Raw genomic sequence first — 24,623 nt, 5'->3', positions numbered from 1 at the left:
TCATCTGGGGCTTGTGGCATCCCTCCCCTCCAGAAAGCCATCCAACTTCATCTTGGAACTGGTTTTAAAACTAATTGCTGCACAAAGTCTCACAGCTGTCCTGATTAGTGATTTGAAACTTCTGGACTTCGTAACTCCATCTTCATTAGGAAGATCTGTTTTTATAATAATTGTCTCTAAAGAGGGCCTGGGGGATTATTAAGAGATGGCATTCATTATCAGTAAAAATACCATGAAGAAATTTCATAGACAAATGTTGATGTTCTGATGATGTAGATTTTCTTCCACAAGGAAACAATTTTATCTGAAAAGTATCATTATCTTAATAATTATCTTGAAAACTAAATGGGATTTTGAGTCTTGGTCAGGGTTTTCTAGGTAGTTTACACCTGCAGTGCTGAGCAGGAGGGACAGGTAAGGCTGGTTATTTGGGGAAAAAGCCTGAACACAAACCAACACAAAAAAGGGTGTGGAGGAAAAGTAGTATTAGTGTCACTGGTAAGGAAGGACTGTGGTGGAATCTGACATTTAGAAAGCAGACTAAGTGGGAGAGGAATGAACTCAGGCTGCAGACACCAGCTTTGGAGCTTGAGGTCTAAATGCTAATAGAATATGGCAGGTGGAGGACAAAGGATTTGGGGTATATTTATTTATTTATTTAAATTTCTTTAACTCTAGGCGTTTATAAGAGGGGCTAGGAGCTACAAGATCAGCTGGACAGATCAGTGATGGATCAGCAACCAGCATGAGGGCTTGCTGGTGGGAGGTGAAGCTGCAGCAAGGCCACCCTGGATTAGGAAGAGATGGACAGAGCAAGGTGATAAGCAAAAGAAGTGGGTTGCTTGCTGAAATTCTGGAGGTTTTTAATTACAGAAAGTGAAGTGAATATCAAAAGCATTTGGTGCATATCAGAAGCAAGAACAAAACACTGATAAAAGATCAGTCAGATGTCTGTATCTGTGGTCACTGAAGGAATGTCGGTATCCTTAAGATACTTCCCCACAGCATCTATTCTGTGTTTTATTAAAAGACTTTTTTCTTTAGAGAGTAATAATAGAGCAAGAGGGAACAAATTGACTTGCTCTTTTTTTCTGTACCTCAGAATTGCCTTCTTGATGTTTATTTTGCTTATTGTTGGTTCTGAGGCATTTTTAACTAGTATTTCTTTCTTAAACAGAGTGCCTGTGAATGGTTCAGAATCTCATGTCCAAAGCTGCAGAAAATACTGTTTTACTGAAAAGGAATGGGAAAGTGAATTTTCTTTGAGGAGATATGTTTTTGAATGATTGTTTGTATCTGCATCTAGAAGAAAGAAAATGATTATTTCTTATGGCAGCTGAGAGATGGTCATGAGGAAAAGGAAGCCATTATTAATTAATCATCAATTATTATTTTAATATTTATGTAGCACTGTGTGACTGGTGGCCCACAGGGATGGCTGATCATCTCTTTGCCTGAGGAATCTACATTCTAAATTTAGCCATGGTGATGGCCGCTCATGGCAGATGATGTGTTTTCATCATTCCCTGCTCTGCCTCAGCTTTTCTGTTGAATCCCATTTTAATTCCCCATCCCCAATCGAGGGAAGCCTGCACTAAGCAGGAATGGTGAGATCAGAGTCTAAAAGGGTACAATCAATGCAGTAAACAGAGAGGCAGGATTAGAGGTCTGATCTCAGAGTTACATCTTGCAATCCTTACTGAGAATTGCAATAATGTAAATAAAACCTTTCCAAGAATAAAGAATGCAGGATTTGGTGCCAATTTGGAAAGACCTGCCCTTCCTGGGTGCTCAGACTGATGTCCGAGTAAAGTTTTGGGTTTTTTTTCCAAAGTCCTTAAATTGACATACTTAACAGTGAGACCTGGCCGCCATGGAACTGGTGGCAGTCATACTGGGATGTTTCTCTTACTGGTGTTTTCCCCGACCTTACCTCTTGCTGAAGTCCCATTCCTATTTCTGTGCTCTGAAGCAGATGTTTCTGGATGCTGCCTGTGCCTGACACTGCACTCCGCTGGCAGCAGTCAGGAGGGTAATAAACTCTGATAGATGTACTCTGATAAAAGCCATATATTTAGAGCCTAAGAATTAGATACATCACACGGGTTTGTATAGTGTAAGGTGGCAGTTCCACAAAGTGTCAAATTGGACTCTGTGATTCAAAGAATACATTTATGTGGCAGCCACTTGAAGTGGAGTAGATTTGAAAAAGCAACTGAAAATATGTAGTACTGAGAGAAATCAGCTTTTATGTAAAGTACCTGTCGTTGTCAAAGTGTGGTGTAGTGGCTAGAACAGAAAATGGGAGTCAAACAGTCTAGGGTTTATTTTTGGCTCAAACGTATCTGTACTGGAGTCAAATTAATTGGAGCTAAATACAGAAGTCTCTCTTTATATAGGATTTTTGATCCACTTTCAGAACTCTGTTAGAGCTATATGCTGTGTTGCTTTTCTAGAGGATGATCTAAAAGCATTGAAGGAAATTGCTGCATTTTGCATTAATGTATGCAAGATTTTTTCCCATAAGCATGTGAGTTAGCATGATGTATGACTTCCATGCTGGGAGGCATAAACGTGTGGAAATCTATAGCTATTGCCAGGTGCCAGTCTTAATCAGAAATCTGTTGGCTTCACTGGAATTTTGCATACATATTTTCCCCTGTCAGGTGACCTACTTAACTAGAAGAATACTGTATAACAGTCTTACAGATGTTTCTGGGCAGAGAGTTTCTGTTCTGCAGAGCAGAAGTCCAGGACAAAAATGTGAATTTTCATTTATTGGTACATTTTCATTCATTTAAATAGAAATTTGAATAAAGGAAGTTTAAATATTTTGAATGTGACTTTTGCTCGTTAAAAAATATTGTTTAAAGAACCAAACCAAACCAATCTGATGTCTCCAGGGGAATGCCTGCATAGTGTTCTGCAAAGGTATCCCAGTGAACTCCCGGGGAGTTCTCTTGAAGAAGTTCAGCCTCCTGGACAGTGAGTTTATCTTTGGGACATTGTTTACAGGACGTGTCATGGTTTGGCTGTCCCTGCACTGTGCTGTGCAGAGGGTAGCAGATATATCCTTAGAGATTATCACACGAGAGGATGTCGTGGTTCCCTTTTGTTTCAACTTGCTTCCAAGTCCAGACAGTTGCTCAAATGTACTCCCAAGAGTGAGGCAAGAGACAGTCTAAGCGTATGGGCAGTGGATTCTGCAGAGACATGATTTGACAGTGGTTTTATCCCTCTGGGCTGGCTCAGGCCTCTGTTGCACTGTGTGCTCTCTGTCTGCACAGAGCTAGGCATGTTCCCTTTGGGGATCCTACCTCATAGAGGTAGGACCTAATCACCTAACTTAGAACTTGCAATGCGCAGTCCTGAAATAATTCACAGAAAAAAGTGTATAACAGGGTGTGTTACTATCTTGTTCATCTGAGTAGAACCAAAAAGCAGAGCTTGGAGGAGAGGGAGACACCAGTCTGGCTACCCTGTGTTGCCATCTCCTGCTGGCAGTGGAGCAGGATGGGCACAGGACTGAGAGCAGCCACAGCTGTTTGGCCATTCTGGTTTGTGTGATGGCCAAGGGTCACATCCACCCAGGACCGTGTTCATTTCTGTGCAGGATGGTGCCCCTAGGCAAGAGAAGCATCTTGTAAGTGAGCATTCTGCTGTGCCTGCCCTCCCTTCTCACAAGCATTGTGTCGGCAGGGAGAGAAGCAAACCTTCAGGCAGGGCTATAAGATGGCACTTTTGAAAGTACCTGAAGGCTGAAGCAATACTAACTTCACTGAAAGTCATTTAAAAGTCAGTGAGACTTGGGCTTTTAAATCTTTCTAGTGCTTTTCTTACAAGTTACCATCAGGACTTGAAAATCTAATCTATTAGCTGTGCCTCCATTGCACATCCATCTGAGGATCTCTAATCAAAGCTGTAAATATCTATAGATCTGTAATACCTTATGAATTCTCTATATTGACTTGAATTTTGGGATGTTTACTGTATGAGTATATTGATTTAGGTTAATAGGAAAAATAGCCCAGTCAGTAATAAAAGCTGATGGTAAATCAGCCCAATTCAGGTGGGTGACAGGCAGGGATAGAAAGATCCAGCAGGCAAAGGCCAGCAAGTCAGCATGGATGGCTGGTGTGGCCAGTCCATCTTTTCCTCACTGGGACAAGGGAGAGAGTCCAAGGGAGACCTGCTGAGAGGAGAGCAGTGTGTCCTGATACATGAATCATGTAATCATGTTACCATCAGGTAACACAAGGTACACCTGTCTGCCCTTCTTTAACTTGCTGTTAAGCAACACCTCGAATCTGAAGGCACTGACAGAAGTCCAGCAGAGTCCTCACAGTTTTTTGGGTAAATAGGGTTCATTCCCAGAGTCCTGCTTCTCATCTCAGGGCTGCCTTTCACGGTAGGAGCAGCTGCAGGATTGTGCCCTGGGAAAGAGAGTGATGCTTCACACCCCAGGGAGGTGCAGTCAGAACAGCAGAAGTGTCACTCACCACAGCACACTTCTGGGGGAAAACAACCGTGGGTTATCCAGTTCAACAGCTGATGTGGACCTGTACTGTTTTGCCTGAAGCCAGTCTGTAGACTGCAGGGAAAAATATTAGTGATCTGCAGGAAAAGCCAGACTCCCTGACATGGATGTAACATTAGGCTTAGCTACAAGACCAGAAGCAGTAGAATTTGTAACCCGAGTATCTTCTTTTCTGATCAAGCTCCTTGGGATATTAACTCGGGTTATTCTAACTCAGTCTTTTATCCTTGCGGTTTAAAGCAAAAGAGCTTCTTTTTTCTCTGTTAATTTCCAGTATATTACTTTTTTGTTTTAAATAAAGCTCCTGCTCTATTTTTGAATAACATAATGAGTGAAAAATGACTTTATTCATCCTAATGGCAGGACAGCAATTTGTTACACTGCCAGCTAGAAGACCTGGATCAGAAACAAATTTGGGTTCCCAGGCTCTATGCCAGAGGAGCTGAGACATATTTTTGAGGTGATGTACTTGGACTCTAGGGGGAGATTGTTGACTGAACTGAGTTGCTTTCACAAACATCCTGCCAGCTGAGCCTTGACTCCCTGCTGGTCTTTGCCTCAAATGGGCAGGTCCCCTGCCCCGCGCCGTGCACCGTGGCTAGGAACTGCTCCAGGAGCTGTGAGCACAGGTGAGGAATTGAGGATGCTTGCAGTGGAAATGAAGTTCACGTGTTCACGCTTACTTATCACTTATTATTCCATTGATCCAAGCACAAGGATCATGTATAATGATGACTGTGGGTTGTTGGAGCAGGGGGTTGTTGCCCTTTTCACGTGGGGCCAGAGCTGAAACTTGAGCAGAAGATGACGCAAGGCCATTGCTTCCCACATGACCACCCTGGGCTTGACCTAGTTCCACATCACCCTTTGAAAGCACTCTCTCTCTCTCTCTCTCTCTGTCCCTCTCTCTCTCTCTCTGTTGCTTCCCTGCAGCCCTTCCCACCATGCTCCGTGGTGCTTCCTCATCTCCCAGACCATTTCCACCTTGGCCATGCTCCTGCTGTCTTAGGCAGATGCAAGGTGGAAGCTGGAGGCACTTCTAGTGGAGCAGCCCTGAGAAGTTTGGTAGCTCTGAAGCTGCAGCTTTGTGAAAGGAGTGAACCTGCCTGATAGGGCCTGATCTGTTACAGTTATTGTTTGTGTGAGGCAGCATCTTCCAGCTGCTGTTCTCTTCATGGATAAAGATATCATCAGCTGGAATGATGTGCTTCCACATTTTGTATAGACATATTAAGTGCTTGGAAAAGCTCCAGGTACTTCAAGTGAGTCTGTGAGGGGAGAAGCTACAGGCTGAGACTACAAGAGAGAACATGTTGTTAGGACCATTTTATCAAAAAATAACTCCCTTTTCTTTTATCTGGGTAGACTCAATGCTGATAATTATGACTGTATGATTAGATGGTCATTGATAGGTATGTTTGTGTATTATTTTTTGATGTTTATGTATACCTGTAGTTATTTCAGAGAGTGAAATGCTGTTATTAGTAGCACTGTTGGAGTGGTAGGAAGGTACTATAAAATCGAAAGAAGTCTGCATAGACCTGAGTCATTTGTCCTAGATATAGGATAATTACCATAATACGCAAGAAACAGGGTTTTTCAAGCAAAGCTGTGAGGTGACACGTTTAAAGCAAAGGAAGAATTTTTTTCACACACTCAATAGTTAAAGCATGGAACTTCTTGCTACGGGCTGTTGTTGATGCTGAAGCTTACAGGAACCTTTTTGAAAGTTGATAGGAAAAAAAAATCTTCAGGTTTACTGCATACCACAACATCTTATTGCATCTTTAGCTTCAGCTTTTAACTTCCAGCAGGACTCTGGAAGTACAGGAGAATGCTGCAGAGTATCACTGTGCATTTGCCCTGTTCTTCCTTAGGACATGGCTGGAACAAGGATGTGGTCAAGAGGAGCTTTGCTCTGACCATCTCCTTCAACTCTTACAGTAAACATTAAATGGAGTTATGTGACAGGGAGGTAAGGAAGAAATAAAGGTAGAGGGTTGGATGCTGATTAGCACTGGCAGAAATCCAAGGATGCAATCAAATAGTGCACAGAGCCACAGAGCACTGGGGTACCTGAGGACAGCTTCAGCCCAGCTCCCTAAGGACTCTGCAGGCGCCAGCATCACACTTCCTGCTCAGTAAGGCAAGCACAGGCATAAATTTCCACCTGGCCAATTTCAAGGTCTTATTCCATCTGCCCAACCTGTGAGAGCAGAAATGGCTCAAGGGGAACCCATTAACTTCAGTAAGGACCCCCTTTGGGTCCTTACCTTACTTGATAGCTAAAGTCCTAGTCTTGAGGAGCACACACTTGCCATGGTGTGCCTTCGCACACACAAATACAGGTATCACCAAGGGCCCAGCTGCAGACCCACACTTCACACACGAATGCAGCGTGTCTCTGGCACCCTAAATCTGATGTGTGTGTATGGGAATTCTGAGTCGACCCTGGCTGTGTACAAGAAGTGTGCAAGACCAGAGCTATAGCAGAATAGTAGGAAGTTACTGATGGCAGTGCTTGTTGCAGCCCATTTGTTTTGCCTTCTCCATTTTTGTAGAGGTTGTGACAATGGACAGAAATACATAAAAGTAAAGGTGATGTGTGTATTCTCTGGCCTCATCTGGTCAGCACTTTACAGATTTTCTCACTCGGCAAAGTCACTACCCTGTAATCACTGGAGCATATAAATCTTGGCCTTTTTTTGACTGGGACCTGTGCATGGTAAATGGATGAGCAGAGAGACAATTTATTTCCTGAGGAGGTGAGCATTACACATTTTAAAGAGGCCACAGTTTTTCATGTTTCTTGAATCTATGAGTTTTTGCTTCGTGAACATCTAAATTTTCTACTTACAGGTAAGAAATACCTACAGTTTGTTGTAATGATATGACCAAAGCACAGAGTAGCCCAGCTTTCCCCACTGGCATACACTGGGTTCTGGAGAGCTATGAGATGATGTTGTTTGGAGAGTCAAGAGGAAGGAGGAGCAGCAGGCCCAGTGTTCCGGCAGAGGTCACAGCCACGGAGTGGCTTTGGATTGAGCTGCATTTGCCCTGGTACCCAGCACAGTCCGGCTGCCTTGGCCCCAGCAGCATCAGCTGGCCCCAGAGGGGTGTCAGCGCTGCTCGGTGCTGCGGGGTGCCCTTCCCATGGCATGGCAGCCTCGCAGGAGTTTGCAGAGACCCGGATCTCAGGAAGCTCCCAGGTGACCTCTTAGTTCAAAGCCATCCAGGGCAATCTCAGCAGAGTAGTGGCATTGACCAGTCAAGAGGTTCACTGACACTTGTAGCCATGTTTTGACTTTGTTGCACACAGTTAAAAGCTGTCCCGCCAGTTTGTTTGCTGATCCTCCCCCGGATCTGGCATTCCTCTGATTATGTAGCCAACTGTAGTTGGTTATTATTTAGACCAAATCATGCCTTGGGCAAAACTGACATCACTGCTGGGCCTCATTAGGGAAATGGGGAGCAGGGTGTGGGGAGGCGGCTGCAGGAAGTGCCCCTGTTTCCCACCTCTGAACTGGGAGGTGAACACCCCTTGCCAGGCAGGTTAGTGGGGTCTGTGATTTCAATGCAGCACTTTGCCAACGCCCTTCAGTTACAGGAGGGGTAGGAATCTCACTGCTTTTGTCCTGATTTCAGCTGGGATAGAGTTAATTTCGTCCTAGTAGCTGGTAGAGGTCTGTGGATTAGATTTAATAATGAGAGTAATATTGATAACACACTGATGTTTTAGGTGTTGCAGTGCAGTGCTTACCCTAAGTCAAGGACTTTTCAGTTTCTTGTGCTCTGACAGTGAGCAGGTCCAGAAATAAACTGGAAGGGAGCACAGGCAGGACAGGTGACACAAACTGGCCAAAGGGATATTCCATGCCATCCAACATCATGCTCAGTGTGGAGGGAGATTGCTGCCAGGGGCTGATCACTGCAGGGGTACAGGCTGAGCATCAGTCAGCAGGTGGTGGCAATTGTATTATTCATCACTTGTTCATCTATTATTATTACTGTTGTTGTTATTAATATTATTATTACCTTTATTTCAGTCATTAAACTGTTCTTAACACTTGAGCTTTACCTTTTTCCAGTTTTCCTTTACATTCCAACTGGGCCTGGGGGACAGTGAGCAAGTAGCTGTGTGGGACTTAGCTGCTGGCTGGGGTTAAAACACAACCGCTTTTGAAAAGTTGACATGCATGCTGTGTGATGTAGGCTGCTCCTTTGCTGTCTTGTGTTTGTGTTTTTCTAATCACCATTTCACCAATCACTAACAGGGCAATATGGTTTCTGTGCATCTCTGGTAATTTAGGATCATGGATTTAAATAAATGAAGACTCATCACATAGATGTTGGTAGGTGGTAAAGTCCTTGTCTTCAAGTAGTGCAGAATTTCTTAGTCTGCTTAGTTACTGTTACTGACAGTTTGGAAGAAAGAAGAAATTAGTGAAATTTGGAAGAAGAAATTAGTGAAATCGGAAATATTTTTTTTCATTTGCAAACTTCTTTTATTAGCCATTTTTCTTTTCTTGTGTTTAAATATCACCTTGATGTTGCCTTATGTCTCCCATACTTTACCTTACTTTATACCCTACTGGACTTTAGCTATGTAACTCCTGGCTTTCCCTGTTATTTAGTTGTTCCTGACCTTTGGAGTTGATCCCGTAACCAGAGGTGCAAGTAATGTTTTCCCACTGAAGATCAGACATGTCATGTAAGACATTGTCTTTAATGTCACTCTGTAGTTCACTCTGTCTTGCTAGTTCAACCTGCAACAAGTTACTAAAGTTAACTTCAAAATGGTGTGAGTAATTTATCTTATGAAAAGTACTGTTTGAAGAGAGTGAATGCCTGTTCCAGCCACCACAGCCGCAAACTCCACTAGTGCTGTTAACATCCAACCATTATCTGCCTCTTATTTCACACTAAACAGGATAACAAAAGCATTCTTACAAATGGACTCTTTCCAAACATATCAGAAGCTTTTTTGGACCAGCACCTAAGAAATGAAACTGTGTTTTTTTAAGATGTCAGCTTTCATTTTGGCACAAATTATAGATATTCACTGAAGTATCAATAAGTGCAGGCTCTGGAGATGGGCTGCTTCTCATTAAACATGTATGTGCTATTGTCTTCTTACTTCTTTAGACCTGGCCTTCATTTTGAGGTCAGACTTTAATTTCTGAAGAATCTAATTTAAAGCAATGTATAGTGCTTTGTGATTACCTGGAACTACTAAAGTAAAAGACTTGGCAGTGGCAAAATAAATTTGTAGGAGCTGTATCTGCCTTAACTCTGCTAGAGGTAGTAAAAAAGGTCTAAACATTTGAGTGATTTTAGCAAAGGGGCAGAAGCAAGTGAAGTGTCTGTTGCATTGCAAAAAGTTTTACAGGCAGAAGTTGACAACACGGGAGGCTTCTGCTCCCTGTATTTAAAGTTTACTTTGCCATTTGTCTTGAGTGGGTTCAGTGTTGTAGTGAATAATTTATAGGGAGTATGAATGAGCTCATTAGTCACCTTTTCAGAGCTTAAGTGAGTTTTGTGGTTGTCATTACACGGGTCTTCTGTTTGCAGGCAAAAGGCTCGGTGCAGCCTGGTTTGTGCTGGCACAGCCCTGAGTGGCCTGTCTGCTGCTGAAACCCCAACTCTGCTGCCCAGCAGGGATCCAATAACCTACAGGGCTTTTTCCAGGGATAGCTTATCTCTTTTTTCTTACATGTGGTGTTTGGTTTGATATTGTGTTGTTTTCATGTTGGGGGTGTTTCTCGTTGTGAAAAAGAATATTGAAAATTATGTGACAGGTGATGTGGAATAAGTAAAACCCTCTACTTGCATACAAGCAATAAAAGTGACTTTTCTCCTCAAGTGTTCTTAAAAATTTTGTTATGGCTGATTTTGATTTAGGCTGTGATGGAGTTAATTTTCTTTCTAGTAGCTGATATAATGCTGAGGTTTGGATTTATTATGAGAATGACATGGGTAACATGCCGCTGGTTTAGTTGTTGCTGTGCAGTGCCTAGCCTAAGTCTAGGGCTTTTCAGTTTCCCATGCTCTGCCAGCAAGCAGGTGCACAACAAGCCAGGAGAGAGCACAGCCAGGACAGCTGACTGCAACTGGCCAGAGAGATATTCCATATCAAAGAGCACCATGCCTAGTAGATGAACTGGGGGAGTTGGCTGTGAAGGGCTGATCACCGGGGTATGGGCTGGGCATGGCTCAGCAGGTGGTGAGCAATTGTATTGTCCATCATTTTTGTGTCCACCTTGGGATTTATTTTTCTCTCTTTCCCTCTCTCATATCTTCCTTTTCACTACAACTGTTAATGTAATTTATTTCATTTATTAAACTGTTTTTACTTCAACTCACAGGTTTTACCTTTTTGCAATTCTCTTTCCTGTCCCACCAGGGGCAGGAGAAGTGAGTAAGCACATGCATAGTACTTAGTTGCTGGCTGGGATTAAGCCACAACATAGCCATAACATTTTTTTTGTCGTTGAAATGCTTATGGAAGTGCTAAACTGTGCTGGAACCAGCTGAACCTAAGAAAAAGGTTTAACTATCAATGTTTACAAGACTGCAGATTTAAAGAGAAAAACATTCCAAGATTAGTTCATGGTACTTCAGCAGCTGAGGCCCACCCCTTCCTTGTGGCATCCCTGTGAGAAACCTGTGGAATGTCAAATTTGCCCGCAAAAATTCTGTGAGGTGCCAGATGCACCATATCTCCCAGATCCCTGCAGCTGCTCACTGAAGTTACCTGTTGCCAGAAAGACTGGGGCAGTGCCAAAAGGCCTGGCAGAAATTCACGTCCCAGTGAATAAGTCAGTCCATTATAATAATGTGCTCTTGTCACCATAGAGAAGCCAAAAGCTGCTTGCAGGGAAACCCACCTCACAGGACATGAATGTGGCAGGCAGGGGGTGGTTCTCTGGTCACAGAAGTTGTTGCTGGGATGTGGGTACTTGAACTGTGCTTTTTTGCTATGCCAGCTTTCCTCCTTCCTCCCAAAATCTTGCTTACCTGCTCTGCCTGATGCTGCTCTCTCATTCAGCCTTGGAGGCCACCTCACTTGTGGCTGTGGAGGGGAGCACAGGACAAGAAAGAACCTTTCTGCAGATGGTACTGGCTCTTTTTAGTCCTTCCACTGCAGTTTTTCATTGTTTTCCATTCCTTGCTCCCTGGTGCTTTTGGTGGGCTGGTCTGTAGCACTAAAACCACACCAAGGCCAGAAACCTGCTTATTCATTTTATGGCACTTAGTGTGTTTCCCACAACCTGCAGCCCTTCAGCATCTCTTTGCAGACACAGCTGTAGGTCAGTACAGCCACGCTTGTGCTTGATCCCTGCAGCACCTCGTACAGGCTCTCATGGTTGTCTCTGTGTTGTTGCAGTCTGGGAATCTGCATTTCACAGGATTTCCTCCGGGAACAGTGTTCAAGAAACGTACAGGAAGAGTAGAGCCAAGTAGTGAGTAAAGAAAAAAGCCCTGGTATATCCTGTGCTACAAAAAGCTGGAAATCAAGCTGGGATTCACACAAATTTAATTGTGGCTAGGAAATGCACCTGGCACAAGCAAATGGTCGGAGGAGAATAATTGCCTTGTGGCTCACAGCAGTTGTGATGGTAAACTGTGTTTGGTGTTAGTTGATGAGATGTGAACACAAACTTCACTGCCTGTGAGGTCCTGTTGCAAACTTAATTTTGTATGCATAGATATACAAATAAAGGACAAATTCATACAATAATTGATGAACAGTTTGTGTTCAGGAAAGGAATAAGAAAGGATGTTGACTTGAAACAATTTTGTCTTAATTTTAGAAATTCCACTTGGCAATGCAGTTTGGAAGCTTAATAAAAAGAATGCGGTTTTCCATTGTAGTTTTCCCCAAAACTTCTGATCTTTACTTGTCTGCAGTGTTGGCTGCTGTTTTTCCTCCACACTGCTTTTGAGAACAAAAATACAGTTGATTTCTGGTTATGCTGATTACTTGTAAGTTTGACTTCAGCTGCCAAGTGGTGAATACTGATGCTGAGATAACACTAGGCCACATCTTGTGGCATTACACCTTTACCGAGTGTAAAGCAGAGAGAGCAGAGTCTGAGCACCAAACTCCAGAACACAGTTCTTTTGTTTTTCAGCCTCTTTAAACACTGCAACTGTGCTAGAAATACTGGCTTGTGTTACAGCTAATGTACCAACTGAGTTAGTTAGGTGTGTTCAGACCATTATAGCAGAAGACTCCAGTAAAGATATGTTTATCCCAGTCACATTTTGCTTTCCACTGACTAGGCCATCAAAATAAGCTGCACTGGCAGAAGCTTCCCTTCCCCAGTATAAGCTGAGTTTGTGCTTGGGGTCCTTGTGTGTTGGGTAATTACACCACGAAAGCATCTCTCATATGGACCCATTTTAACAAATATATGTAGGACAAATGAGCACGCCTGATGCTCTCCTCCCATCACAGTCATGCACAGAAACACAATTGCTGATATCTTCTCAGCTGTATATAATTTTAGCACTAAGTATACTCATTTCCCTAGAAACTGCAAGCGTTACTACAATAACATTGTAAATGTGCATACATTAATTTATAAAGGAGCTATCTAATAAAAACTGTGGATTTTATTGGAAGAAAATAATTTTATTTTAGCCTGTGAAACAGAAATGCTGTAGATAGTTTCGTTTGCTCACACTTCTGACAAAGCTTTGTATTGGTGCTCCTTTTGTTACAGATTCAGTTCTGTTTCCATTGGGTTTTGCCTGCTGGGGAAAATGAGAACTTGAAGACTAATTAAATGCAAGGTTGGGAAAATGCTTTGTAAATCTTACTCCATGTTCTTGAGTGAATGAGCAAAAGGTAGATCTGTTGGTAAGCTAGAGTATGCTGGGCCTGCACATGCACCTTCTAGCTTGGTGCTTGCTGAGGGTGAAGAAAGAGGAGGGCAGCTTGCAAAAGCCCTGGGATGGGCAGGCAGGGTACAGCTGCACTCAGAGCAGCTGCAAAGCCAGAGGTGCTCTCCTCAGGGCAGCAGGACACTGTTTGTCAGCCCATTAGGTGTGTTACCTCTGTACAGGGCAGACACTCTGCCTGTTCTGGTCCTGTTCCAGGAATTCAGACACAGCTGTTTCTCTGCCCCAAAGGGAGGCGTAGTGCAAAAAACAAAACCAGGTTGGTCTGCTGTGGTTAAAAATAAAGAAGTGGTGATAATACAGGAGAAGAATGCTGAGAACAGGAGTTGTGAAAGAGGAAATGAATAAACATATGCTTTATTCATGATTTAGTTTTTGTAAGTTCTTGAAAATGTCCAATGTGCTTGTGCTCTGTACAAGATTAAATCCATTGCCTCAGAGAAAACAGAAGATTAGAAATGTCAAGACTGATGGGGACTTACAGTCATTCTGCATGGGGGAAGAACTGACACAAAATGAGGTGGTCAGTACAGGTGTCAGGCCTAGACATGGTAGTTGGAGACCAAGTTAGGAAGAGAGGCTTAAAGGTGAGGATAAATAGTGCAGGACTGTTGAAGTGTGGTAGGTGAGGCCAGAAGGCAGAAAGTAGAAGTATTTAGCAAGGTCGTGTGACATGGTGTCCTGCTTTTGACTGGAACAGTGGTGCTGTATTTTTGGATTCAGTATGAGAATTAAGTTGTTATCACAATGATGTTTTAGTTGTTGCTGTGCAGTGCTTGCCCTAAGTGAAGGACTTTTCAGTTTCCTGTGCTCTGACAGTGAGCCGTGTACAAGAAGCCAGGAGGGAGCATGGCCAGGAGAGGGGATCTGAACTGGCTAAAGGAATTTTCCATACCATAAGCATCATGCCCAGTATATAAACTGTGGAGGAATTGGCCAGGAGGGGCCAAGTACTTCTTAGGGATGAACAGGGCATCAGTCAGCAGGTGATGAGCAAATGTATTGTGCATTATTTGTTCCTCATGGGTGTTATTCCTCTTTCTTGTATTATCATCATCATCTTTTATTTTGTTTAAATTATGAAACTATCCCTATCTCAACCCATAAGTTAAGGTGTGTTTTTTTATTTATTTTTTTCATTTAATTTTTTTAAAATTCTGATTCCTCTCCTCACTACGTGTGTATGGTGGAAGGAGCAAGCGACTGTGTGGTATTTAGTTGCTCTCTGGGGTTAAACCACGACACATGGTCATAATACTAGCAAAGAAAGATGTTCCCAGCAGAGACGGAGATTGAGAGGGGAAGATGAGCCCATGAGCCCATGACCCTTGCTGTGCTTGTGTGCTTGATAGCTTGTGGGAAATTTTCAGGGATTCCAATCTAGAGGAGGATAAGAGATAAAGGAGTATAGGGAGATGGCTGGAAATCCTCATTAAATAAGATACTGCAACATCTGCAGTTGGTATTCTGAAATCTGAGTGGAAAGATTAGACTGTTGTATATTAGCCCACAAGGCTAAAGTGCAGCTCTGCACTGTTGGAACTTCTAATCAGCCTTCAGTACGGCAAGTACTTTGGTCTTTATATACAAACAGTTTCATCTGTCAGTGTTGCAAATCTTACGCTAAATGAATTAGTATTATTGCTGTCTTAGAAACAGGGAAATCAACACTCTAATAAATTTGGGGGCTTGCCTGAGATTACAGTGGGTATTTAGTTACTTGATGGCTGTACATTAGTTGTTCTGCTGCTGCTGTAGTCTCTAAGCCAGCAGTTAATGTTCTTTCAATAGAGCTGCATGAGACTCTGCTCCTTTCCTAAATTACTTGTATTAGGTATTCCAGCAAAAAGTCAGATGTTGGGGAACAGTCTTCCTAAGAGGCAAGATAGTAGTGTTTACCTTGTTGCTGGTATTTTAGTGCTCTGCAAGTCAGCAGCTGCAGTTGCTGTTGAGCTCAGGGGTAAGTGGGAGGCAACGAGAGGCTGCCCTGCACTGCTGCCTCCTGTGGGGCACCTCATTGGGGAGCATGTGCCAGCTCTCCCCCGCGGGCAGCCTGTCCCCCTGCTGTCCTAACCTTCTCCACCACCTGCCGCTGGCCCCTGGGCTGGTCATGCGGCCTTTTCTGCCTGCACAGCAAATGTCTTTCAGCGGCCCTTCAATGCAATCTCTAGTGTGCACTCTGGGGAGATTCCTACCTGCCATGGAAAAACCAGAAAACTCTGAAACTGAGCATATTCCAGCAATATTCATGGGGAATTTGGCCCCATGTTCTGAACAAAACTGAGCCATCATAATGGGATGCATGCATAATGTATTCACGGTGTAATTTTCTTTGCGTACTACCCTGCATCTCATGAGGCTTCCCCCTTCTCACTTCAGAAATACTTCTCATTAGCTGAATTCTTCTTGGTAGTCTTTCAAGACACTTGACTTTTACAAGTGATAATAAATGCAATAAATCTCCTTGCTTGCCAATAAAGCAGCATGTTGATTCACTCAGAAAAATGTCTGAAGCATTTGGAGTAAGTTCAGGTGGGTGGAGTTTACTTTGATAATTTAGTTTGGGTTTGAAACCAAATGGCCATGAGGTAAGAGCTGTGTAAACTGATGGTCTTGCTGTCTCTTGGAGTGTATGGGCTGGTGTAGTCACAGGGCAGGATTGCCAGTGGGTAATGATGATACTTTGCTGCCTGATAGGTATTCTTCCCATTCTGCAATTCAGCTGCTGGTGTGTCTTCTTGAAAATATGCAAGAATGTGAAATAGCAGGTCACTGGCTAGGGGAGGGAAAGCTATCGGCAAAAGAAGTCTTAGCTAGTTATGACAGGAATTTCTAGTTCCAGAGAATCAATGAAATGCTTCTTATCCCTACACTTTGAGAATGAGGTGCTTGCCACTCTCATCTAAAACTGTGAATTTTGTGAATGTTAAAGAGATTAAAGGATGTAACCCATCCATTGGGAAATAATGCCGAATTCCCTTAAGGTCTTGAGGCAGCTATTCTAAAACAACTAAAATGTTTTTCTTCCTGGCTTAGTGACAATATCTGTGTCCAGAGAGGACTGCACTGGGATGGATACCTGTATTTCTGACTTAAGTGATTGTTTAAACATTTCTGCATTTGTCACTTAAGTTTTTGGTTTAAGCATTTCTACATTTCTGACTTAAGTGATTGTTTAAACATTTCTGCAGCAGGCATTTTCTGTAGTGAAAGCAAAATTTATTTTAAAGTATGATAAATCTGCAAGCATTGTTTACCCCCGTGGAAAATGTTTGATATTTGTGGACCAGCTATGAAACAGTTTCATGTACTTGTTTTGTGGGTAGACAATCATACTTTAATTTTGTGCTGCAAATCACTGAAGCTACTTGAGATCTGGCATGTACCATATAAGAGACTGTACGTTCAGCTAGTGCTGTCTAGACTGGACAACTTATTTATTTTTAAATCAAGTTAGTTCCCTTCAATTAATTCAAGTGATGGCAAGGGTTTTTTACTCAACTTAGTACTAGTTATGTCAGGGTGTGATAGCAGAGGAGAAAATGCACCATTGTTCATAATTGAGTCAAGCCTTCTTTTAAAGCAGATTTCCTGCAGGAGATATTCTACTCATTCCCGGGGCCGGCAGATTTCTGCAGCACGGTTCTCCGCTGTGCACGGCACACCGCGGCAGTGGCCGTAGTTTCGCGATTCCCGGGGGCAGCAGCCGAGCCGCCGTGCGGGACCCGCGCCTGCCGCCGCCCGCAGCCCCCCGCCGGGCCCGGCTCGCTCACAGCGGGCAGCGGCAGGTGCCGGTGCCTGGCTCCGGCCGGCGGACTCGTGTGCGCCGCCGGGCCGGCAGCTTCGCCCGTTTTCGGCAGGAATTACCTGCCCACTGGGAGGGTGCTAAAAGATGCCTCCCCCGCTCGTCTTGCGGGAGGAGTAGAAGCAGGGCTCCGCTATGCTAAGCCGTGGGCTCCCGGGGCTCGTCGATGCCTTCGGTGTACACCGCGGTTCAGCCGGGGTCGGCCTGGCCGGGCGGGGGAGAGGAGACTCGCACAAGTGCGAGCGCCGCGGCTGCCGGCTCTCTGCGCGTCAGCACTTCCCGAGCGCCTCCCGCCCGACCTCGGACACCCGCCCGCCCCCGGCCGGCCCGGCACGACCCGGGCGGGGGCCGGAGCGGGTGAGGGCTCCGCAGGACGGCACGGCTGGGTCCCCGCCGGCGGCCGGCAGGAACCACCGCCCTCCCCCACCGCCGGCGGCCCTCCCTTCCGCGGCTTCTCCCGTCGCGGCTGGCCCAGCCCACGTTTTCCCTCTCTCCCCTCCCTCCGTGGTCATGTGTCGCCTTTTTTGTTTGCAGTGGAAACAATTTCTCGCTCTCGGGCTCGCACCGAGGCGGACCGCTGCCCGTCGGGAGCGCGGGGCGGGCGTGGGGCAGGCGGGCCCCATGCAGGCGGCGGAGCCCCGTGCGCCGGGACCCCCGCGGCACCCCCGGGGCTCGGGCTGAGGCGCGGGCGCGCCATGCCTGGCTCCGTCAGATGAAACTTTGTGCCACTGCCATGAAGGGACCGCGGTGAAACCGCCGCCCCCTGCCAGGTAAGTTGCCGTTGTTGTTGTTGGCGGCGTTGCGCGGGGCGGGGCGGCGCGGGGCCGGCCGCGGGGAGCGGCGCGGTGCAGTCCCGCCCGGCTCGGCCCGGCCCCGCGCCACAACTTGGTCGGGAGTTGGTGCGCGGCCCGGCGTGCGCGCCGCCGTGACCCCGCCGAGCCCGGCCGTGCCCGCGCCGCGGGGCCGCGCCCGGCGCGAGCTCGTCCCGCCGGGGGTCCCGGCAGCGCTCGGGCCAGGAGCTCGGGGCACGCACGCGCACGTGCAGGAGCCGCGCGGGGCCGCGCGGGCCGGTGACACCTGGCCGGCATCGGCGGGGCGCGCGGCGCGCGCCGCCCGGCCCGAGCAGCCCCGGTCGCCTGGCAACGCCATTGATTGGCTGCGGCCGCGGCCAATGGGCGCGCGCCCCCCCGCGCGGCGGGTGCGGTGGGAGCGCGGGCGGGGCGCGCGCCCCGGTGCGCCCCCCCTCGGCCGCGGCGGGCGCGCGTGCGGGGCGCGTCCGGCGGAGCTCCCGCGGGCTCGGCGCGTCCGGCCGGCCGGGGCTAGCCCGTGACCGGCGCTCCTTTGTCTGCCGGCGGGGCGCCGCTGCAGCCGCCACGGGCTTCGCTGGCGGGCCCTCCCGGACTCCCCCGGGGTGGCCCCAGTCGGGCCCCGCCGCCGCGGGGGCTGCCCCGGGCACCCCGCCCGCCCGCGGCGGCCCCGCTCGCTGGGAGCCGCTTTTTGGCCGGGCGCCGCCGGACTTCCCTGCCGGCCCGAGGGGGCTCCGCGGGGCCGCGGCCGCCCGGTCACCCCCGCTGCCTGGAGCGGGGAGAGAGAGACGGGGGAAAAAATCATGAAGTGATACGGCCCTTTGGGAGGATACTGGCAAATAAGGAAATTAAACAGAAAGAGAGCAGCATGTTGTCATAGCAACAGTGCAATTAAATTACTTTACTGTCAGCCATCATATAATTTTCCTGTTTAGAAGCTCATGGGACGGAACTTCCATTTGGAGTCAAAATTGAGTGTGTGGCGTAGGTAGGCACTGCCAGTGCCCCTGGACGCTGGCCATTCTCTTGTTTGCCTTCTGGTTCAGCTGGATGCAGTTTTGAAAACTAGGAAGTGGGGCCGACACAATTTTGGCCTCCTGGTGTTTATATCTGCCTCGGTATTTTTTCCTTTTCCAGCTACTTACTCATGTAAAGCTGTACATTTTCACTGAACATGTTGAGTGTATTGATGGGCTTCTGTGTGGAAGAGTTTCATTTTTTGAAAATGTCTGCTTTGCTGTAACTTCTTGATAAAAAGACTCAGCGTAAAAGTTTTCATTTATGCCCATTTATGATGGCTAAATTAAAGTCCATTATTTCTCTTTCCCATAATGGCTGTGTTGCTCTTTTTTTCTCTGCAGATAAATAGTTCATTCTGTTATCACCTGTAGCTTTTTTTGCCTTTCATTTACGGTATTGACTGTGTGACTGCATGACTTCAGGTAGCTGCCTGGGCTGTGTTGTAGGTACAGGGAATCGTTTTGTTCTTTGTTCAGTGTTTGTGCAGAAAGTTTCGTCCATTTAAATTCTGGTATTAACTCCGTCCAGTTTTTGTTCCACTTCTGTTCATATCTCCAGACCTAATTCCTGGTAGTTGGACTGTATGTAGAAGCTAAGGGAGCCTGTCTCCTGCTTTTGAAGTAGAGCTGTTGGGCTCGTCTGCTTCTCTTGAATTGGGCAGGGGCAACTTCACTTTGCTTCTGAGGTACTTGGGTAATCCCAAATATTAGTACTCAAAGGCTCCCTCCCCCAAGGCCTGCTGGTGCAGTACCCTCAGCAGCTCATCCTGCCTCTTCCAGGCCATTGTTGAGCATCATCGCGGTCTTTCTGACCCTTGTTTTCTACTGTGCTTGAAATAAGTTTAGCTTATGTTAAAATCATCTCTGTTTACATACATTTTTAAAGTGCTCTATTGCTCTGGCACTTGCTTCCCCATTTCTTGGCCCTGCGCCCAAAACTACTGGGTGTTGCTTTCTCTCCTACTTTCTCCTGACCTTGCTGTTTTGGAGGTTCTGCTCTCATTTCTGAGTTTTGGTGCAACCAAGTCAGATCGGATGTGTGTCTGCCTAGGCCTTTAGCCAGAGTGATTTTAATCATGGTGCTGTTGTATTGTCCTCAAATGTGAAACAGCTGAAATTAATCTGAAGCAACTGGCCGTAAGTCACTTTTTTGTTTTGTTTTGGTTTTAGTTCACATCCTTATTAAAGTGATACAATTGGAGTATTCAATGGTTTGAAAACACCGCTTCCTCTTTAAAGAGACACGGTTTGGAATTTCCTGTGTGGGGCTTCATGTGTATGCAGAACTGAGGTGTATCTGGATTACCATTTTATTCCATCAACTGAAATTTCTTCTCTTGTGCTGACTTTAGATTATTTTATTCAACAGTTGTGGATGAGCGTTAAGTGAAACTGTCATGTTTAATACAGATGGCAAAAGGCCAAGTCACCAGTTGGGGAAAAGCTGTCAAAATGTTACACAGGACCTTTTTATGAGCTAACTTTTTTCTCTTTCTCCCTTTTCTTTGGATTCACTCTCCCAGGAGCTGCTGTCTAAATGGGTCCAGTCATGCCTCCCAGTAAGAAGCCAGAGGGCTCAGGAATTAGTGTTCCCAGTGGATTGAGCCAGCGTTATCAAGATAGCGATTTATCAAAGGCACTTCATGATGACGAGGACCTAGATTTCTCTTTGCCTGCCATCAGATTAGATAAAGGGGCCATGGAAGATGAAGAACTAACTAATTTGAACTGGTTACACGAGAGCAAGAACTTGCTGAAAAGCTTTGGGGACTCGGTGTTAAGGAGCGTTAGCCCTGTTCAGGACATCGGTGATGACACGCCTCCGTCTCCTGCCCACTCTGACATGCCCTACGATGCCAAGCAGAACCCCAACTGCAAACCTCCTTACTCCTTTAGCTGCCTCATATTTATGGCCATTGAGGATTCGCCAACCAAAAGACTGCCCGTAAAGGATATATACAACTGGATCTTGGAACACTTTCCATATTTTGCAAATGCACCCACTGGATGGAAAAATTCTGTGAGGCATAACCTATCCTTGAATAAGTGTTTTAAGAAAGTGGACAAAGACCGAAGTCAGGTGAGTTTGGAACTATGGAAACATATCTGGTTCTGAAAATATTCACCTGCTAATCCCAAAATATGTCCTTAACAGTGAAATACAGAATGTGCAACCCTGTGCCTGGTAATGTAGTCGATTGAGTTCAGAGAGCCAGCATTTCTTTAGCATTGCTCATTCTGATTTTATTAAATTCATTGTCTAGACATCTGTAAGAAAGTGTTCGGTGTGTGTGTGTGTGTTTTTCCCCCCAGCTGGTGTCTTCATGCATAGTGGTTAAATACTGTTTTTAGTTATCATGCTGTGGTAATGGTTTCCAGCTATACTAGATGAATGTAATCATGTTATAAATGGGCTGCTTGCTGTTCCTGGCTTATACAAATGTATAGTGAAAGGGTATGCCTTATGTAAGAGTCCATTGCTATTGCCCCAGTCTATGTTGTAATCTGAAAAAACTTTTCTTTTGTATAAGGAGGGTAATGGTGATGAAGCTTTGTTCCGTTTCAAGGCAGTTCTAGAGAAGCTCTTCAAAGAGAGGAGACAGGTCAGGCATCAAAGGTGAAGGTTATCATTCACCAAAATTTTTGGTGTTCTTTGGGCTCATGTAACTTCTGCAGCTGGTGTGGAGCAGAAGTCCTGGGAGCACATCTTCGCTTTCGGATCTCGGTTGTTGTTTCCTGGTGTCATTGCTGATTTCCCAGTGGTGTCTGCAGGAAAAGGCTGTGTGCAAGGGAATGGGCAAGTGAGCAGAGCGGTGGGGACAGTCCCTTCCATAGCCGTCTGCTCTGTCACTCTGCCTGGGAGCAGGAATCAATATCCAAAGGAGGCCTTCTCAAGAAGCAGTAGACTGGATGAATCTTTGGCAAAGTATGAGTATACTGATAAAAATACTGGCTTGCAAATTAATTTCAGAGGCCTTCTCACAGGTTAGGGAAATAAATAGCAGGTAAAATCACACTGATCATGGTCTTGTCTCTAAAAATTGGCTGAAGATCAGAAAGTGAACACTTCCCCCTGGCAGAAACAATAGATGCACTCAGCTTTTGTATTCCTGTGAGTTAAATGCTGTGATTGTCTTGTTACCCTGAAACTAAACTTCTCTTGGTGGTGCTGTTCTCCCTATTTTGTGTGCAATTTAAACTTTAAAAGCTCTGGAATAGAAGCTCAAGTAACTCTAGAGAAAGAGTCATACACTATCCTAAACTTGCAGCTTTTCATTTTAGATGAGTTAACTTTCTTTTCTACGGAACTTTCACTTTTAAAAGATTGACCCGTCTATCTTTTTATTCTTTCTTTCTAAGAAGTGTTATTACCTAGAATCCACTGTCCTCGTATTGCTGATCACACACTGTATGTTTGTATTTTTATCAATTAATTGCTGTGAAAGCTTGTGTGTGAGATTAAAAAAACCTGTTCCTAAACCGGATCTTGTTTTATGTAAGCCAGAGTCTTAAGTTCTGGTTTGGAAGTGGGGCTATAATAACAAACACAACAACAGACTTTTATGACCCTGTCCCAGACTGTAAGAAATCTTCACTCAATGCATTTTAAAACCCACTAAAATATGGCAACTGGCAAGGCATGTGTTTAACTCTGCCATTTGTGCTTTGTTCTGTCCCTCTTCCTCTGTTTACAAGTTGACTATTTAGATGTCAGCTTCCTTCCAATGAGGAATCTGTCTCCATGTCTATCTGTCAAATATCCGGCTGTCCACTGAGCTCATCTGAGCAGTACCACGCTGCACTGCTGCTCCGTGGGGAGGTGGTGCAGCACAATGCATGACTGGCCAGCCGAGTCTCAAATTCCTGATTACGGCCATGGTTACATAGCTAGACAGCAAGGTATGGTGGGAGGCCTTGGCATGAATCACAGGGTTGGGTTTTATTAATTCCAGGAAAATCCCAGATTTTGAGAAAAAATTTTTTCCACTTTCTGAAGATGCTAATAACTGCAGGTAGACAGCTTTAAGGTGAATGAGATGGGAATCTCAAATGTAAAATGCACCACAGCAGGTCACTGAAGTCCCCTGCTGGGTTTTTCCTCCTGTCCTGGCCAAGGGTTGTGGCAGACAGAGTTCTGAGTGCAGAATTGGCCCTGGGTCAGAGTTGCTGAATCAGGTGCTTGACAGCTAATTGCAGACTTGGAAAGCAGTAAATGTCAGCTGATGGCTTTGAAAATACCTTTGTGTGTGTGCACGAACAGTTGGATTTGATTTGGTACCTTGCAACAAATATCTCTGCTGTTCAGAAGGAAGGTGTCCATCTAAAGGGTTCTCTGGTTTTGGTGTGGGGCTTGGGGCAGGCGAACAGGGGCCTTTCATCTGTAAGGAATCATTTTATGCTGCTTCTCTTTTGCAGACAGTTTTTGCAAATTGCTGGATTAGGTCTGCCTGTTTTACTGGTTTTGCATGGAAAAATGAAAAAAAGCAGCATTTAGCAAGTGGCATGTTGTGAAATGGTAACAAGATGGGCTCTGAAACATGTACAGTATGGAGGGAAGGAGTTAATCAGTGTTGGGGATTGGAATTGCAGGCATTTGCCGGTGATGTGATGTGCGTGATGTGCGTTGACACATAGTGAAAAGCTAGAAGCTTTTCCTCTCATAGTTGTGCTTTCCAGTGTTTGTTTGTGTAGCCTTTCAGTAATCATTTTTCTAAAAAAAGTTCTGCTGAACACTTAATTCTTTTTTGAACTCCTCTGCATAGTAGTTTTCTCAGTCTTGAGTTCCACTAGTTTGTATTCATGGTGCTAAATATGCATCTAATAGTCTGCAGCTTTTTCTGTCTGAATATGAATGCTTGAATTTCCTGATGTGAGATCATTGTAATGGAGAGGGGGGGAAAAAAAAATACAGGCTTCATCAGTTTGTTTTTTGACTTGTCTTGTCCTACTGCATTTAGGTCTGGTGTGGAATGCCGGGAAAAGAGGATTTGTTCTTACACTGCCGCTATTCCACTTCAGCTGCAGTGCCATCAGGCTTACCTGGCAAACCAAAAGCCTGGCTGTTCATGTCACTGTGATGAGGCTGATCTGGATTGAGACAGAGAGTTGGGCTGAAGAAGGGAAAATGCTGAGCCCTTGATTGTACAAACCTCTTTGCATTGAGCTCAGCAGTTTAATAATAGTTGGCCAGAGTATGAAGTTATCACATGATGGGGAGTAGATGTGGAGTTCCCTGGCTTTGTTTATACTGCCAGACCTGTGAATTTACTTGTTGAGATTAATCCTATTGTGAACGTACAGATCTAAATGTCCTGTAGTCTGGGTCCCACTTAGTACAGTCCGCTAGTCCATGACTTCCCTACCATCTGGTCCTTGGCTATAGAGAGGAATTTTTCTTGTATATGTGTCTCCATAGCAACGAGTTTGCAGTTGATATGGAAAGTAAGCAGTTGCCGTAGCAACGGAGTTACTGATGTGGCAGCTTCTGTGCTTGCAGGGAAAGGGCTAAGCTAGTTCAGACCCATTATGTAGGTTTGCTGTGATTATAG

General features: G+C 45.3%; 1 protein-coding gene across 8 annotated transcripts in view; it reads left to right on the top strand.

The window, feature by feature from the left end:
- FOXN3 (forkhead box N3) overlaps nt 1–24,623 on the top strand; it is a 210,093-nt gene that overhangs the window by 54,388 nt on the left and 131,082 nt on the right. For 3 of the 8 annotated variants that reach the window (XM_063399190.1, XM_063399184.1, XM_063399191.1), the window contains exons 2-3: nt 17,784–18,019; nt 20,598–21,154. In XM_063399190.1, coding sequence (XP_063255260.1) covers nt 20,612–21,154 — 543 coding nt within the window. In that variant the 5' untranslated portion in view covers nt 17,784–18,019; nt 20,598–20,611. Of the gene's footprint in view, nt 1–678; nt 818–17,783; nt 18,020–18,507; nt 19,044–20,597; nt 21,155–24,623 lie in introns of those variants that run through there. The other 5 variants (XM_063399185.1, XM_063399187.1, XM_063399186.1 and 2 more) reach the window with 3 other exon arrangements.

The sequence above is a fragment of the Prinia subflava genome, chromosome 5 (genome assembly GCF_021018805.1).
Source record: "Prinia subflava isolate CZ2003 ecotype Zambia chromosome 5, Cam_Psub_1.2, whole genome shotgun sequence".
NCBI lineage: Eukaryota > Metazoa > Chordata > Aves > Passeriformes > Cisticolidae > Prinia > Prinia subflava.
This window is presented reverse-complemented; position numbering and strand designations above follow the sequence as displayed.